The sequence below is a fragment of the Ictidomys tridecemlineatus genome, chromosome 8, assembly GCF_052094955.1.
Source record: "Ictidomys tridecemlineatus isolate mIctTri1 chromosome 8, mIctTri1.hap1, whole genome shotgun sequence".
Taxonomy (NCBI): domain Eukaryota; kingdom Metazoa; phylum Chordata; class Mammalia; order Rodentia; family Sciuridae; genus Ictidomys; species Ictidomys tridecemlineatus.
The window spans coordinates 101,480,225-101,492,853 of NC_135484.1; the positions used below are offsets into that span (position 1 = coordinate 101,480,225).

A 12,629-nucleotide genomic window follows, 5' to 3' on the forward strand; every position below is an offset into this window, starting at 1 on the left:
TATGTAAACTGAGGGTGCGATTGGTCATCAACTCATCGGGTCTTATTCTGAGTCGAGTTCACTCAAACCCAGCCTCCCTGATCTCCCCCACCCATCCGCTCAGGGTCAGAAATGTGGATTCACAAAAGACTTCTGTGAGTACTGGCCGAAGGTAGGGGCCGCAGCTAGCCGGACTAATTCGCGTCTAGGTGAAAAGCCTGGATCCAATAAGAGGGACAGAATGGGCACACTCCTCCTCTAATTGTTTTGATAACTTTTCGTGTGTGTGTGTGTGTGTGTGTGTGTGTGTGTGTGTGTGTGTGTGAGAGAGAGAGAGAGAGAGAGAGAGAGAGAGAGAGAGAGAGAGAGAGAGAGAGAGAGACGACTTACTGTCAGAGTATTAATGGAGTGGGAGGGGGAGGGCGAAGAGGGGAGGGCGCAGACAAATTCCCTGCATGCTTATTTACCTGCAAGTCGTCTGCTCCCGCGGCGGCCAGCCCCAGGCTGGGCCCTGGCAGGAGTCTTTGATCTGGGTGCATTCCATACTGAGAGCCATGGCTCATGAGGGACAGGTCGTGGCGGCGGTAGGCATCGAGGCAGCCCAGCTCCCGCCTCTGCTCGTCCAGGCAGGAGGACTTGAGCGCCCGCGCATTGTGCAGGTTAATAAAGTCGGTGGGCTCCCCGTGGTGGATCTGCTGGTAGTACTGTTGCGAGTGGTGGAGCGAGTTCAGAGAGTAGGCGTCGGGGGTGACCGCCGGGTGGCTGTGCTGAAACTCGTAATGGAAAGACTGGTGGTGGAGCGGGGTGTACTGGTGGTTAGTGGAGAAGTAGGGGGACGCAAACTCGGTGCCGGTGGTAGAGTAAGTTAGAGGAGAGGAGGAGGAATAGGCGACAGTGGAATTGGCTACGGACTCCAGACAGCCAAGCTGCATCAAACGGTAGCTGTTTGATCCGTCGTGACGTATCTGGAAGGAAGAGGGGGAAAAGGGAGAGCAGAAAAACTTGAGGTTTGTCATTTTGCAACCAAGGCGCCACTCTCCCAGAGCCTGGAGCTCTCTTTAGCTTTCCAAGGAGAGCGAGTAAGCAGGGCTCAGGCAGAGCGGCAGCCGGGGCTCAGCGCCTTTGCTAGAGAGCCTTGGCGAACAGGCGAACTGGGGGTGGGCGGCCTCGTCCTCACAGTGGAGAGAGCGGGAAAAAAAATCCCCCACCCTATATAGGTGCGGGCGACATCACACACGCACACACGCGCACACACATAACACACACCCAGCCCCTGCTCGACTTGTGCAGGGAGCTGGGCGTTGGGAACCAGGTTTGCGACTGACTCCGGGGACACCCTGAGCAGGAGAGAGCCCATATGCAGAAAGTCCTATTCCCGCGCGTCGCCACTGCAACCAGATCCCAACACCGAAATTCTGATCCTGTCCATGACAAGATGTTTGGCCAGGGCTACTCAAAATCATTGTCCATATATTTAAAAAAAAAATCCATTCTGCAAATCGTTCAACTTGCTCACTTTCTTTAGTCAACCATTTGGGGGAGGGAATCCGACCCACCTTCTCTGCTTCCCTTTCCTTGAATAAACCGGCTCCAAAAGGGGTGCGTTGTTCCCCACCCCCCATGTCCACCTACCGCCCCCCATCAGTCCCTTTTCTTTGCCTTTCTGAGAATCCTTTTTCTGTCTCTATCTCTTTCTCCTCAGCACCCTCCCCTTATTATTAGGATTATGTTTTCTCCCTCATTATGGCAAATGTTTCTTAACAGAGTTGCCCTTCCTGGCGACAGATGTCATAACGAACTTTCTCCCCTTCCCTTCCTTAACTTCCCCTGAAAGCCAGATTATAATTAAACGTAACGGTCCAATATAGATTAGAGGCAGGGGAAGCTGCCGCCACCGCCGCCACCGCCGCCGCCGCCACACACACGCGCGCTCAAAAAAAAAAAAAAAAAAAAAGTAATAATACCTCAGCATCGTGGACTAGTCCCGGAAAGGTAGTTGACATGTTGGGTTTCTCCAAAAGCTTACGATGCAATTTCCCCCTCCAAAAAAAGAATCGGGAAAAAAATCCAAACTTCTTGTATTTTCCAATTTTTTTTTAAGAAAAAAAAATGTTCTATAGATAGAGATCTAAATTGTAATGGTTTTGCCCGGATCAGATAGCTCCTTGCCTCGTACCCACTTAAAAACCTGTAGGAACAAAATTTTCCCTCTGCACAAAAGCAGCTCCCTGGAACAGATTTTGTACTTGCTGAGTATTTCTTTGGCTGATGTCGTAGGTCCCTTGGTAATATAGAAGTTTTGAAAATTAAGCATCAGCACTGAGAACTGGGAGGACAATAGGCAGAAGAGATTTATCCCAGGAGACAAGGAATAAATATTGTATCTTCGCCTAATAAGGAACTGGAGGTTCTTTCAACATTTTTATCCATTTTTTCCAACCTTTATCATGCTTTTCTATACCGACTGAGGTGGGGACTCATCTCTGCGGAGAGCATTTGCACACATTTTATTGTAAAGATAGAGATCTAGCCCCAATATGGGTATATTAGAGATAGAAATATATATTAATTAAAGCTTCCTTTTACATGGGTAAGTGCTCATTCCTATTGGCTCCACTTCCTGCATGCTGAGAACTGGCTTTTTCCAACAAGCATCCGAATCAGTTTTTCCTAGATTGGGGTATCTGCTTTCGCCCAAGTGGAAACAATACTGCTCTTTCCATATTTACATTGAATTTGGGTTCTTTTCCCCTTTTGAAAGGCAACACCAGGAGGTGGCTTACACTTTTCAGCAGCTTTTAAAATAAATAACCATGAGGGACAGTCCCAAGTTTCCATCATAAAGAAGTGGTGGAACTGGCAATGAATTTAGGAAAAATGCAAGAGAATAAAGACGTGGTGACAAGATTCTACACTTAGGTAAATATTGTTTTTCACTCCCAAACCCAACATATTTTCCTTTTCTTTTGTGTTTTCCTTCTTCCCTTGTAAATAGTGTTGGTTGGAAGCGACGGGGCATTTAGCAGTGGAACCAGGTATTTGAACAACATTACCCCCAAAATAACCCTTAAGTGCTTGTAGTTATATTTTACAAAGAGAGAACAGGAAGGAGGCAGTGCACACACCTTACTCCATTTCTTTGGTGGATTTCTTGACTTTCAAACAGTTTTGAGCTTTAGTTTGTTCAAAATTTAGCTTCCCCTACTAGGTTGTCTAGTGCCTGCAGGGGGTGGCAGTGGCTATAAACTGGCAAGACTGAGGCTTTGCAAGGTCTGTTCTCCACCCCTGTTTCTTAAGAGAGAATTGGCTGGCCCCATAGACTCATCTCAGAGATAGAAGGGGTAATTCAGTCTTAATTGTCATTTCATTTGGTTAGCTTTTAAGTGTTTAAGCTGAGAAGGTGTCTTAATAATAAGCCGCAGGCAAACAGGCATGTGGCTTTTTTGGGGGGGGGTCGGGGTTTGGGAGGGTTTATTAGGATCTGCTCATGCAGGCTAACTGGGGCTGTCACTCAGAGCTCTTTGCTTATACAAATGGACAAAGGCACACGACAAGAATTGAAATGCATTGTCTGAAATGGAGATCTGAGATGCTTCAGTCCTGCACAGGGGTCAGCAGCCAACACTTGCTCCCTATTTCAATGTACACCAGCCTCCCCCCACCTTCTTGGGATTCCATATTTTGGTCTAATGAAGTCAGGAGACAGAGAGGTCAATGCGATGATAAGGAAGAATGTCCAACTTGATCTTTAAGTAGAAGGGATAAGATAGGTGCTATTGACACTGAGGGGCTGAATCCCAAAATGCTTGCATCAGAGTCTTTGTTTCCCAGATCTAAGTCAGCCCTTCATAGTTTACCCAGAGAGAAAATAAATAATCTTTATCCATAGTAGCTGGGGCCTGCCCCCATTACTTTACCCTAAAAATCTCTGCGCTTGATAAAGTTCAAGCTCCCCCCCCACAAGAATATGCAAGTTATCTTGTGAATAGTCATATTCACTTTCTTTAGTGTATGGTGTTAGCTCCCCAGTCAGTCCAAACTCTAATGGAAAAGAATGACACCTTCTCAGCCTATACTCCTTCCCGCCCTCCCACCCCCCAACTGCCAGATATATCTTTATTGAAGGCAAAGGGACTTTCTTCTCAGGCTTCAGTCCAAGCAGCAGAGACTGTCCCCTGGGAACAACCAGGAGGCTCAGGACAAATTGGCTGCCTGTTCCGCCTGCTGTCCCAGTGTAAAAATCCACGTGATTTTTCCCTGTCCCAGGGAAGAGCCACATGCTCCCCTGGACTCAGATGATTTGTCCTTATAATACTCTCAGTAATAAGTTCTAGCCTGAGCAGAGTATATACCACAAAGTGACCTCCAGTTGCCCCCACCCATCTGAATGCATCAGGACATTGCTGAGTTACTGGCAAATATACCTCTCTACTCCATCCCCCTATTCTCATTCCATTGCATTCTCATTCTCATTCCTATTCTCATTTCCTGAGTGGCTTTTAGGTACTCAGGCAAAGAGAATCCAGAGTTTCTTTTATTGTGCCCCTGAACACCCTTGGATTTGGAGAAAACTAAAGATCACAGAGAATGAGAACAATCCTTTTATTTGCAATTAAGGTATATAAAACAGGAAGGAAATGTGTATCACTTTTACTTTGGGGATCTACTTCATCAGGGCCCCCATCTTTGGAAATAGTTTCCCTGTTCCCATGTCCCAGACTCCCTATACAAGCATCTAAACCTTAAAGAAACTTCACTTGGCCAACTGCTCCCTCCCACATCATCTTAACTTAAAAAAAAAAAAGCTGTTTCTCCCTGAAAGAAAAATTGAGGAAATCATCCATGCCATATGCACACACTGGTCAGTGTTCCCTTCCATCTGCTCTGGGGTTGCTCAGCTCGCCCCTTTTGTAAAGAAATTCATTGAGGCAGGTGTGTGGTTTGGTGCCTTGTGTGTGATGTGCATGTGCTGGATTTGTTTTTGTCAGACAGCTCTCCCACCTCTCCCTCTCCCATCCAATTAATAGTCTTGAGCAATTAATAAGTGCCATCTTGCTTGACCCAAAGTCTGGGCTTTTCAGCAAAGTTAATTCCTCTTTCTCTGTTTTGCCCCTTTCCTGAAGAATGATTGGCCACACATTCTCCAGCGGGTGGCGTAATTGAATTAACTAGCCACAACATATTGGAGACAGGGCGGTGCCTGGGGCCCCCTCCATGGGAGAACTAGTGGTGTGCATTCTAGCCTCAGCTTGAGGCCAGGCCAATACTTGCCCACTCAAAATAGCCCACAAGAGCATGGAGAAGCCCTGCCACCCTGGCAGGGTAGAAGCCAGAAAGGGTATCCCTTTAGCACCTGGTGCTCTAGTTTTGTGCTTCATCACTCTAGGAGGGATTATCCTTACGAAGTTACTTTAGGAATCTGCTAAGAAATCTTTATATGCATTATTTTTGTTTAGATTAGGGTCTAGGGCTGGAAGACAATTTTTGAAAATTGTAGGCCCCTTTTCTGAACTTCTAGGTTGGTACTGCAAGTTTGGACCTAATCTCAAACATCATCACTAAAAGGATCTGCTGCACAGGGCTTGTTTGAGGTTGGCGAATAAGACCAGTCATATTGTGCCTAGCCCTAACTTTAATAAACATGTATTCCTTCAGGTTTGTTTTCTTTTTTGGCTACTTGTTTTTCCTTTGCTCCTGCAAATTAGATTTAATTTGTTCTCATTTCTTTAGTAAATTCTCTCACAAAACTGCCCATGTAACACTAAAGCAAAGTAGAGTTATAATTGCAATTATTTGGACATTTTCTACCAAAAAATAATTTCCTTGAATATATTTACACACATGAATCAACCAGAATATCTTCCTCAATTCTACCCTCCCTTTTCCTTCTTTCCTTTCTCCCTCTTTTATGTCTTTCCTTTGTCTTACCTTCACTTTTAGAGAGAAGTACAGATGAGATTGAATTCATCAAATTTGTACCATTAAGCAAGTATGTGAGAACATTTTCTAAGAATGAAATTAGTATGCTCTGTTCCAGTGGGGCATGCAGCTCCATAACTGAGACATGAGTTCGCATAATAGGGATCCTATTTCTACCCTCTGGCTTTGAAAGAATATTTGCTTAGGAGAACAGTGGTGCACTGAGGATCCAAAGTAGTAGGTGATGCTCTTTACACAAAGCAAAACAAGAGGTGTAGATATGAATATGTGTACTTCTCCTACTGCTTTCAGCATCTCTCTTTTACACTCCATATCTTGTATGAAAAAGGATGTCTTTAAAGAATCAAGAGCAGCCAAAGGACATCTGTGTCCTATCTAAGGCTGTCCTTGTTTTGACCACTCTCAGGTACTCAGCTACCCCTTTGAGAATTCCCTCCTCTGAGTACCTTCTCCTGGATAGACTTCCAAGAGGTGCTCAGCTGTGAATCTCCAAAAACCAATCACAGAGTAACTGTAACTTCTCAGGGTTCTCTCCCCAGGGAGCCTGAGTTTTAATTACTCAGAATTTTAATGACTCAAAACTTCACAGTAAGTGATCCACCACTTACAGTGGTGTGTGTCTTCTAACCTAACCTCTCCCAGCCACAGTTGAGGTGGGTAGAGGAGTGGGTCTAATCCTTCAGGTGACAAAAAGACAAAAAATTGGTTGGGTTTTCACCAACCCCCCAACAAACAAAGTGGGGGCAGAAAAATGTTCCAAACAATCAAGGAAATACTGGGCAAGAGCAAGCCATCTAAACTTGACCCAGTTACATGGACAGCTGGGGCCAAAGGGCACTACAATGTGAGTTCTCACACTCACTCAGCACTGCGCTGAGGTCAGGGAACAACAATGTGAGTGCTCACACTCAAGCGCTTCTCCTTTCTTCCACTTCTTCCCAATGTAGTGCTTACTTTTCTCTCAGTCTCTGAATATCCCTCCCTTTCCCTTTCCTCTAGGTATACCACTCCCAATTCACCTTTGACAACAAAAGGACCACTCTGCATCCATTACCTAATTGCAAATGAGAAAAGGCAGACATTAAAAAAAAAAAAAGCTTTAGAATGTTTAGGGGAAATTAACATTCTGACAAACTTTCCAGTTATTTCAGTTTAAGGATTGTCATTGATTTTTTAAACTCTTCTTTCTTTCTTCCTTTCTCTTTCTCTCTTTCTTTCTTTCTTTTTTCTCTATCCCTCCCCTTTCTCTTCTCTCTCCCTCCCACTTCTCTCTTCTCTCTCTCCCACTTCTCTCTTCTCTCTCTCTTTTCTTTTCCTTTCTTTTCCTTTTTTACCTCCTCCTTTCCGACCCTGCCCTGCCCTCTGAGCTGTTTATCAAAAGCCTTCCACAGATTTCTATTCCGCCTTAGCCTTGCAGCCGATAGGCAAACACGGATTCCATAACCGTACAGGGAAAATGCATTTGCAAGCAATTAAAAAGGCTTGCGAACGTATTAGTAGAAAATTAAACGGGAGACCTCTATTGTCTGAAGTCTTCTCTTTGATGACAGTGAAACTTAGGGCTAGGGTCCTCATTTGAGTGGGCAGACTCCCAGCCCTTCAACAGCCGCCAAACTGGCAGATCGCGGACTAGCCCAATCCAGTGCATGCAGCTCGTGCGCGCCAGAGCCTGCTTGACCAGCCCTACCCTGTTAGGGGGCCTTCACCCTCAGGCAGCAGGCGGGAGACCCGCGAGGGCAAGATGCCCTGGAGGCCTCCTGGCTGGACCCGATCATTTAAGCGGGAAACCAACTCTTCTCTCGATAAGGTCTCAAAGCTCTTTCATGGGAAATTTGCCGCTTTGGACTAAGAAATGCTTGAGTTCCGAAAGAGATATGCACTCTGTCCTCCAGCGTTCTAGGAGGTTTTGAAAGTTCGTTTGCCAGCCTTCGGATTGCACAGAGAGCCTCATTTTACCAAGCGCTTTTTATTGGTATTGACTCATTTGAACCTGAGAACACGCCTCTTCACCACTCAAGTAGGAAGGAAAAGTATGATTATTATCCTCTTTTTGGAGAGGAAAGAATAACAACAAAGCAACAGTAACAGCAAATATTTATTGAGCACTTATCATAGGAGCCAGGCCCTGTTGCCAGCCGTTTAAAAAACATTTATATTATTTTATTTTCACAGCAATAGGATGAGGTAGGTATTAGTGCAAACATATTCTCTTCGCAAAGATGAGGAAACCGAAGTACCTGGCGGTTGATTACTTAAGACCCCAGACGTCCATCGCCCTATTCTACTCCACGGGATCAGGTAGGCAAGCCCCGGAAAGTGAAGCTGAAAGAACTGTGAATGATCGCCAACGTGACATGGGACCTTGAACTCAGTGATTTTGGCTTCAATTCCAAAGTTTTTCCTACATCTTCTGACTTTCGCTGCTGTGTCTAAACTTTTCCAAAATTTTCAATTTCCTCCTTTTATACTCCCCTATTGCTCTCTAAACTCTTTAAAACACCCAATGACGGCCTGGTCCCAGTTTCTTTTACAGTGTCATTTTGACACCTTCCAGCCAAAGTCCTCTGGACTATCTCCGCAGTAAATTAAGCCTCCGGGCTCTTACCTTTAGTTTTAGAAAGTCACCGAGAAGGACGCGCGGCTTCCAGGGTGGTCTCTTCCCAAGCTGGTCCGCCTCTCCCTCTGTTTCCGGAGGCTCCAGTCGGCCCCTTCTGAATCTTCGGCCCCAGGGGTGGCCAGCTATACCTGCCAATCTCCTTTTGCACCGGGTTTCCATTCACAGGGCAGCTTCGGCTTTGCGAATCCAGCGCTGGCCTCCGGGACCTCCTAGCAACTGAGGTTGCAAATTGAAACCCAACCGCAGGAGCCTTGGCTCTGGAACCACAGGGCCTGGCTGTCAGTCCTGATTTTATCTGAAGACTTTGCTTAATTTTCTCATCTGTAAAATGGGAAATATACTGACACTTAGCTTGAACAGCTGTTGCAAGACTTAAGTGAATATTGTAGCTGAGATTATCATGCTAAAGGCCTGAGTTCCATCCTTAGCACCAGTTAAATCTATGTAGTGGCTATATACCCTCGTAGTCGGTGTAGACAGTAGAAAGAACTTAAATGTTGGTGTTATTATTCACAAAAAGGGAGGTTGTTAGGTTGGCTACTAGAGAGATGTTCTGTTAATAAGGACCTTTTCTCCCCCACTGTCCATTTTGTAGTACCTTGGACAAATGACATCAAAGAAAATCTGACTGGAGGAGATGTTAAAGGCCACCAGATCCTAAGCTTTACTGAAGTATGAAGTCACACTGTCAGTCAAGGCACAGGGCCAGAGCTGGAGTTAGAACTCAGATGCTTGCATCCATTTAGTCCAAAGAAGCTCATTTGGGATCCACAGACTTGGACAGTTCATTTCCCCCCACACTCTATTTTTATTCTTTTTTTGACTAATTAGTATTTACTCCTGGCTTAATCACTAGTTTGAACTTTGGATTTTAAGGTTTCATTTATTCTGTCTCTGTCTCTATCTGACCTCCCTTTGTTTCTCCATACTTGCCCCCTCCCTCTCCATCAATCTCTCCTGCCTTTCCCCTCCCACACTTGCCCTTAGCTTCTCCTTCACACCCATCCTTTGTTAATGTATTCCAGGGTACCCTTCTGCTCTCCTGGGATTCTTCTTTGACTTACATGTTCCCATATCTCCAAAGGTTTCTGTTTCACTTTTGTTGCAATGTCTTGGACACGGTTTCAGTAAGGTGAGGGGTGGAGGTGCTCCTCCATCTGCAGCCCTTCATATTATGGTCACCCTAATACATAACTTCTCTTCTCCTTCTGACAACCCCCTGTGGATCTGTCTAGTTGCTGACCCCAGCTCCAGTCTCTTCTCCCTCCTACTAGCCTTGGGGAGCTTTGAGGCAACCAAGGCCTCTAGTTACTATTTTTTTTTTCTCTCTCTAAAAGAGCTTTGTCTGCTTCTTCTGTCAATTACCCCAGTAGCCTCTCAGAGGCCCCGTTTATTTTTCCATTGACCTTTTCTTCCGTATGTACTGGAACAATGCCTTATTATTTTATTTATCTTAATCTCTGGTGCAATCGCCCTTTTATTCTTCAACTTGACTGCGCTAGTGTTTGTCGTTACACTTTCTTGACTTCATTATGTAATCTTGCCGAATCTCCACGCTCTGTGCATGCTGTTTAGACCTCACGTTTGTCTTTTACTTACCCTTGAGTAATTTTGTTTTGAAACTCCTGGCCCATCCATATTTACCTTATTCCTTTGTTTCCTACTATCTGTTTGCTGTCTGTAATGTCCATGGATAATGTACAGAATTTTGTACCATTTCTGCTATATTATGCCTCTTGTCCAATAGGATATTTTCTTAAAAAATATTTGCCTACTTTGGCCCTGCTACTTTGTGGCCTTTATTTGATAATGTCCCTTTCTCCAGTTCTGATTGTAGACCATATAGTAATTCATCTTAATACAGCTAAGATAAATTTATCTTCTTTTATTGCCCTGTGAGCATAGTGGAGGATGGTAAGGTATTCACTGATTCTGCCACTGATGAACTCTGTAACTTCAGACATATCACTTAATAGCTCCACTCTAAAAGCCAGACTGTATCAAATGGGGCCAATATGTATGAAATGACTTTAGAATTTATGCTTTAACATTATTTGGGGGCTGGAGTTAGAGCTCAAATGTAGAGTACTTGCCTAGCTGTGTGAGGCCCTGGGTTCAATATCCAACATCCCAAAGAATAATAATAAAAAAGGTATGAATTATTTCTTCAACTCTCCTTCCTTACAGTGGGTAAAGTCTCCTTATTGGATTGATATCAATGTTAATAGTGTAGAGTATTGCTTCTCTTTCATGACTTATCCTTTCCAACATTCAATTATAGTCTTTATCATAGACATTTCTATTGATTGCCATGTTGGAGGATTGTGTTCCAAATTCTAGATTCAGAAGGTGAAACTTTTTTTCTCAAAACTTCCCTACATTCTGGTATCATGGGAAGCCTTGAAGGAACCAATAGTCCCACTTCTGAATTCCCTGACTGTCAATGTTTTCTGTAACTGGTGAAAACTGTAACCCCAGAAGCAACCTATTGCCACTCTTATCCTTTGGTAATATGCTCTTTCTTGATCAACTTCTCGCACTTAAATACTCACCCATTTTCCTTTGTCTTTAGACATAGAGCCTTTACTTAAGAAATCATTGCCAAAAAGAAGACATGCCTCTGTAGTGCTACATTAAGGGCACCCTGGCAATCTGGCTTAGAGTGGACCCTATCATGGAATGTCCATTTTAAGAGATTCAGTGAAGTGGTCAGTACAGGTTTGCTCATTCCTCTCTTCAGGTGTGAAAAATATACCTCCTGAGCTCTTCTTTCTTGAGAAATTAGAAACTAAATCTAGCATTAGAACTTCTCTCTATTATAAGACACTAGAAACACATAGACTGTGATAAATTAAATATGTACCATATATTAGAAATATCTGTAATGAATGGTGACATTCTGATAAATAATACAGCATAAGGTTCTTTGTATGAGTGAACACTACTTCTCATATATTTATATGCTAGCCATTAAAGAGAACACGTTTCTTTCACTAGTTAAATACATTGAAACAGCATTAGTTTTTTAGGATATGTTCTAATCTTAATGCCAAGATTTATGTGGTAACAAAACTAAGTGTGTGTTGGTGTTCTTTCCTCACATACTCAAATATGATTTAGAGGAGGAAGGTCTCCCATGACTTAGATAGACTCTGATGGTGAAGAAGGGGAGGTAGTATAGACTGTTAGAAAGTCATCATTTTAATGTGCTTTTAATGACAAGGTCAAGTGCAACTCAAATAGTGTTGGAAGCAAAATTCAAAATCTTCAAGATACAGATATTGAAATTTACTTGTTTTCATCTTTATATAGATTATAGTAGCCAAATTACCCAAATTTTAAAGGAAAGTAGTGTTTTCAAATAGCTAATTTTGACAGATTTTTTTTCCTTTTCAAAATCAGAAAACCAAAGATTATTTTGAAGAATGTGTGTTTTTTTTTTAAATTTCAGACATCATGGAAACTACTCCTAGTTCCATGCAATACTCATAGTATTGCTTCTCTTTCATGACCTATCCTTTCCTTTGAATAAAGCTACTGGCATAATAGGAAATAGGTATAGAAAGTTCATCTTCTTTCAGACACTGTGGTATACCTAACATGGAGACAGGGCCTGTGTTTTGACTCTACTGGTTTGGCATGAATGCCATTTGAGTGATTTTTAAATTTATTTTTATTTATTTTTTACTTACATGACAATAGTAGATTGTATTACCTTCATAATTAACCATTCACAGCATAATCTTTCATAACTCTGTATATAAAGTATGTTCATGCCAAATTATGCCATTATACATGAGCTCTCTCTTTTTTTGAATTACAATTCTTAATACACCTTTATACCACAATTTATCATATCTCTGTTTGTATATAAGGTATGTTGACACCAAATTCACATCTTCATACATGTATTTTGTATAATGATGGATTTGAGTGATTTTGAATGACACAGTTAAGTATATTTTTTAAAATTTCTTTTCTTTTGCAATACTGAATGTTGAACCCATAAGCACTACACCTGTGAGCTACACCTCAACTTTTTTTGTTTTATTTTGAGATAGGGTCTTGCTAAGTTTCCCAGGCTGTCTTTGGA

General features: G+C 43.0%; 1 protein-coding gene across 2 annotated transcripts in view; it reads right to left on the minus strand.

The window, feature by feature from the left end:
• Window positions 1-9,154, minus strand: part of Tfap2d (transcription factor AP-2 delta) — a 64,012-nt gene extending 54,858 nt beyond the window's left edge. The window contains exons 1-2 of one of the 2 annotated variants that reach the window (XM_021721836.3): window positions 8,525-9,154; window positions 447-944 (exon numbers count right to left, since the gene is read on the minus strand). In XM_021721836.3, the coding sequence (XP_021577511.3) occupies window positions 447-944; window positions 8,525-8,695 (669 nt within the window). In that variant the 5' untranslated portion in view covers window positions 8,696-9,154. Of the gene's footprint in view, window positions 1-446; window positions 945-1,943; window positions 2,264-8,524 lie in introns of those variants that run through there. The other variant, XM_005318580.4, reaches the window with a different exon arrangement.
• Between the last annotated feature and the right edge of the window lie 3,475 nt (window positions 9,155-12,629).